The 5100-nt window shown below is 47.8% G+C and overlaps 2 protein-coding genes across 2 annotated transcripts in view; both read left to right on the forward strand.

Annotated features, from left to right (window-relative positions):
* PRPF19 (pre-mRNA processing factor 19) overlaps nucleotides 1–5100 on the forward strand; it is a 353360-nt gene that overhangs the window by 295015 nt on the left and 53245 nt on the right. The window lies entirely within an intron of this gene.
* SLC15A3 (solute carrier family 15 member 3) overlaps nucleotides 1–5100 on the forward strand; it is a 19990-nt gene that overhangs the window by 2544 nt on the left and 12346 nt on the right. The window contains 1 exon segment of the mRNA XM_069108554.1: nucleotides 4882–5099. Coding sequence (XP_068964655.1) covers nucleotides 4882–5099 — 218 coding nt within the window.

Genomic DNA, 5100 nt, shown 5'->3' on the forward strand with positions numbered 1-5100 from the left:
AGAGAGAGAGAGAGAGAGAGAGAGAGAGAGAGAGAGACAAAGAGAGAGGGAGAGGAGAGAGACAGAGAGACAGAGAGAGACAGAGAGACAGAGACAGAGAGAGAGAGACAGAGAGAGAGACAGAGAGAGACAGAGAGACAGAGACAGAGAGAGAGACAGAGAGACAGAGACAGAGAGACAGAGACAGAGAGAGATACAAAGAGAGAGAGAGAGAGAGAACATGGGAAGACATCATAACTGCAACTCAGAGGTGAGCTGTATCTGAGGTCAGCGTGGGGAGAATCACTTTTTCAGGTTCCTGGAGCCAAGTCAAAGGCAGCAAGGAAGAGGTGTTGATTGAAGATGGATATTCTGAAGCCTTGGCTTCCTGGGTCCAGAGCACTCAGAGCTCTCGGAGCTCTCGGAGCTCTTCTGTTAAGTCAAGAGCCAGAGGGGGAGAAATCAGTAGATTTCCCCAGCAATCAGACCCTCCAGGCTCTGGTTCTCTCCTCTGCCATTAATACCTTGCTGTGTAACTCTGGCAAGTCACTCCCTCTCTTTGGGGTTCAGGGGACCCACTAGGCTATGACATGTGAGATAACAACCTGTATCTCTAAGATGAGAACAGGATGGAAAGAAAGGACAAGGACACTCACTCTCTTGAGCCTAGCTCAGGAATATCAGGAAGGAGTCTTCAATAGCATAGGGATTTTAGAGATGGGACCAACATGCCCGAAGGCCTGTGGCAAATATGGCCCCAGCTTTTGAATGGAACAACCATTGGTGTGCATCAGTGTCACAGTGGACCCATTCCTGGAAGGTGGGGGAGTGAGAACTGGGAGATTCTTCCCCTCTCACTAAAGGTCCCCTTACTCTGGGCTCTTTCAGACTCAGTTCAGCACTAGGGGAGCTTGGCCTCTTAAGAGGGAGATCTGGCTCTTTCTTGAAGTCTCTGGCCTTGTAGCCCCTGGCCCAGAAGCCTGGGGAAAATCAATGAGGTGTGATTCACATCCAGGATTTCCCCAAAAGGGAGGTAAAGGATGCTCAATATACAGTACAGATCAGTTATAGGACAGCTACTTTTTCATAAATACAAGACTGCTTTTAACACAAAAGATTCCTAAGCACACACTGACCAAGACTTCACGGGGGGGGGGGGGGAGGAAGCAAGCGTTTATATAAAGCCTACACTTTGCCAGGCATTACGCTAAGCACGTTATCAATACCATCTCAGCTGAGCCTCACAACAACCCTGTAAGGTACGTACTGTTATTATCCCCATTTTACAGTTGAGAAACGGAGGAATAAATGACTTGCCTAGGGTCACACAACCTCAGGTACATTTGAACTCAGGTCTCTCTGACTCCAGGCCCAATGCTCTATCCCACTGTGTATAGATTGGTAAAATGATTGGTAAAACAAGATACAGTAACCTACAATGCCTACACAGCAACCTATACTTTTCTGGTAGGCTGATAATTAAAATATGAAAACAGAACACAATCAGATTGGTGAATAGGCATTTCACCTTCATCTCATCTCAGCATTACTGCCCAAGGTTCTCAAGGTCCATGTCTCCTAGCAAGGCAGACCAGGGCTATTGATGGCCATCTTCTCCTCTAAAGGACATTGTGGTAGCTACAGGAAGCATCTCCCCCAGTGTGTCCAGCGCTGAATGAGGGACCAAAGAATTGCCTCCCAGACTGGAAGCATCCATCTCAGGATCATGCTTGGTCACCTATGTGCAGGAAGAAAGAAACACAAAGTGGAAGAGGCATTGAGGGCCTTCACATCCTCCACTCAGGCTCGCCAGGCTCACGTGTGATGCCAAGTACATGTTGTAGCTACCATAGGTGAGCAGTGGCCATAGGCATTCCTCTACCCCATGAGTGGTGAGAGAGGAAAGGGAGGGAGGGAGAGATAGAAGAAAAAGAAAGAGAGGAGGGATAAAAGAGAGAAATGAAAAGAAAGACAGAGAAAGGAAGGAGGGATAGAAGGGAGAGAAGTGAAAGGAGAGAAACAGAGAAACAGGAAGAGAAGGGAGGGAAGGATAGAAGAGATAGAAATGAAAGGAAGGGTGTAGAGAGACAGAGAGATAGAGAAGAGAGAGGGAGGGAATGAGGGAGAGAGGAAGAGAGAAGGAAGAGAAGGAAGGGGGAATAGAAGAGATAAAATGAAAGGAAGGATGGAAAGGGAGAGACACAGAGAGACAGAAACAGAAAGAGACAGAGAGATATAGAGGAGAGAAACAGAGAAAGTCCTACTTTCTGGAAAAAAAACAAGGAAAAAAAGCAGAAATTCTCTCTCCCCTTAAAAACCTTCTGAGTGGGTGGTTCAATGGTCAACCCTTGCTGCTGTCACAGGACTAAGGGATCCAAAAGAAGATTGTTTAGTCATCCCAAAGCACATAGTCTTCAATGCTATGTCACATGCAGCACTGGAAACTGGCAAGAGATAATGTAGAAGGGGTCATCTAACCCAATGTGTGCCTGACCAAGCATCACATTCACTTGAAGATCTCGAAGAGCTCCATTGTAGAGGAATCCACCATCTCCCAAGGCAACCCAATCCACTCTGGACTAGCTCTGAGGATCAGGCAGGTCTTTCTAAGATCCAGCCTAAATTTGCCTCTTGTCACATTCCTCTCCCCCGCCCCCCCCCATTACTCCTGGTTCTGCCTTCTGGGGCCAAACAAAACAACACTGATCCTTCTTCCAAAGGACAGTCCTTCATATACTCAAAGACAGGAAACATGTCCCTTTCAAGTCTTCTCTTCTCTGGGCTAAATATCCGTGGGCCCTTCTCTGATCTGTCTAGGTCCTTCCAGACCTTGAACCACCCTCTTCTGCAGGCCCCCCAGCTCCAGCTCTCTTCTGTCTTTCTGAAAATAGTGTTTAGAACTGAAGTCATTCCAGAGCTATTAGCTAGATTCGCTCTGGATGGGTCTACCTGGATGTTCTAGGGTAGTTTAAACCAAGCCCAAGGATTTAACCAAATCTCTAAGGAGTTGTGAATCTGTAACCAGTGGTGGCAGGTATTGGCCTAAAAGTTCTATCAGAGACCAACTCAAGATCCAGTGAGAAAAGGGAGAGTGAGATTTGGGGAATTAGGACAGGCAGGGACCTTGAAGATTATCTAGACCAAACCTGTCATTGTGCAGATGGGGAAACTGGGGCCTGGAGAAGAAAGGACTTGCTTACGTATTAATGCAAATGCTAGTGTAAATAATAGTATTTCTAAATTTGCTTAAGTTTTGCAAAACTTTTTCCTCATTATGACCCAGTGAGGCATGGAGTAAGTTTTGCAGATGCATGAAATTTGAGGAAGTCAGACCATAGGCAATGGTTGGAACTCCCATTTTTATGGTGCTAGAATGTTTATGGAGTGGGAGTAAACCATATGGATGATCACCATTGCCTCGTGCTGCCATCAGCTCTGGGCTTTGGGGACATTGGGAATCTGTCCAGAACAGAAGCTATTTTTCCTCTTCTTCTTATAGCCTGCCGAGGGGGTGGCTCATGCTGGCTCATTTGCCAATCCTCTGGTCATGAGGGGCAGTGGAGGATTCCAAAGCATGAGTGTTTTGCCATTGAGACAGACCCTACATCCCTCCCCATGGAAACTGAGCTTGCCTCCCCCCTCCTTGCACACCAGTCCAGCAGCTCAGGGCCCCCTCTGGGCATCCCCACTATATTCATACAGTGCTTTTTCTCCCAAACACCCTCTGGGGTAGAAAGTACAAAGACCAATTTTATAGGGTAGCCAAACAAGGACCAGGGCAGTGAAGCAATGTAACAAAAACCACACAGGCAAGTGTCAGAGGAAGAATTTGGATGCAGGTGACTGGGACTTCAAGGCCAACACACTACCCTGTGCATCCGTGCTTCCCTTGTGGTCTTGAGCATCCCAATGGCCCAAACATCCTGAGAATGTGTTTTAGAGGAAACAGCTCAAGGCTTGGGGTCAGAAGCCCTGGGGCCTAGTCCTGGCTTCAACAGGGATCAGCTTTTTGACTCTGGGCAAGTCATTTCCCTTCCTGGTCCGAGTTTCCTCATCTGTTAAATGGAGATAATAAGACAATGCTTTCACTGGCTTGCTGTAGGTCAAAAGGCTAGAACAGTATAAGTGTATGAGCTTTCAGTGGCAGCAGGGTCCCAACAATCTAGTCTTAGGGAGCAAAAGGATCCCTATTATTTAGGGAGGGAGCTTGCCCAGAGTCTGAAAGGGTGGGGGCTGTAGAAAGACTGTAGGAAGGTTGGTATTAATAGCTAAACACAATCACATACTCAAAAGAGGAAGCTAGTCAGATACAAACTAAGGGAGGTGACCCATGCCCTCCTCTCTGGCACATGTAGTTGTGCTAAAATAACAGGTGACACAGGGAATAAAATACCTGACCTAGAGTCAGGAAGGCATGAGTTTGAATCCTTCCTCAGACACATACTAGCTGTTTGACCCTGAAGAAATTACTTATCCCCCCTCAGACTCAGTTCCCTCATCTGTAAAATGGGGATAATCATAGGACCTACCTCCCAGGATGGTTGCGGGGACTGAGTGAGATGATATTTGTAGAGAATCTCCAAGGATTTCCACAAGCCTCTAAGGGGGGGTCCTGAGGGATTCTTAGCCTGGCTTTGCAGATGAGGAAGGAGGCCCACGGAGGTTAAACAACTGGCTCACACAGAGTGCATAGACAGTCCGTGTCAGAGGTTGGATTTGAACTCAGGTCTTCCCAACTCCAGGTCCCAGATGTGGAGATGCTGCCAAGGTACTTTGCTAGTCTCCATGATATCATGCTGCCTCTATGGCACAAGGAACAAAGGTTGGAAGGGCGAGCTGGAGATGAAGGCTTCAAGCTCCGTGAGCTCCCACCCCTCACATCTCCCTCCCTCGCCCCTGTAGGTGATGGACCTTGGCCGAGATGCCACCCGACGCTTTTTCAACTGGTTTTATTGGAGCATCAATCTGGGTGCAGTTCTGTCCCTGTTCTTGGTGGCCTTCATCCAGCAGAATATAAGTTTCCTGGTGGGCTACATCATCCCCGTAGTATGTGTCGGCCTTGCGCTGTCCGTCTTTGTCTGCGCAGGCCCTACTTTCATCACCAAGCCCCCCACTGGCAGC

The sequence above is a fragment of the Petaurus breviceps genome, unplaced genomic scaffold, assembly GCF_028583685.1.
Source record: "Petaurus breviceps papuanus isolate PSGF00001 unplaced genomic scaffold, PetGlider_PUasm1.0 90397, whole genome shotgun sequence".
Classification (NCBI taxonomy): Eukaryota; Metazoa; Chordata; class Mammalia; order Diprotodontia; family Petauridae; genus Petaurus; species Petaurus breviceps.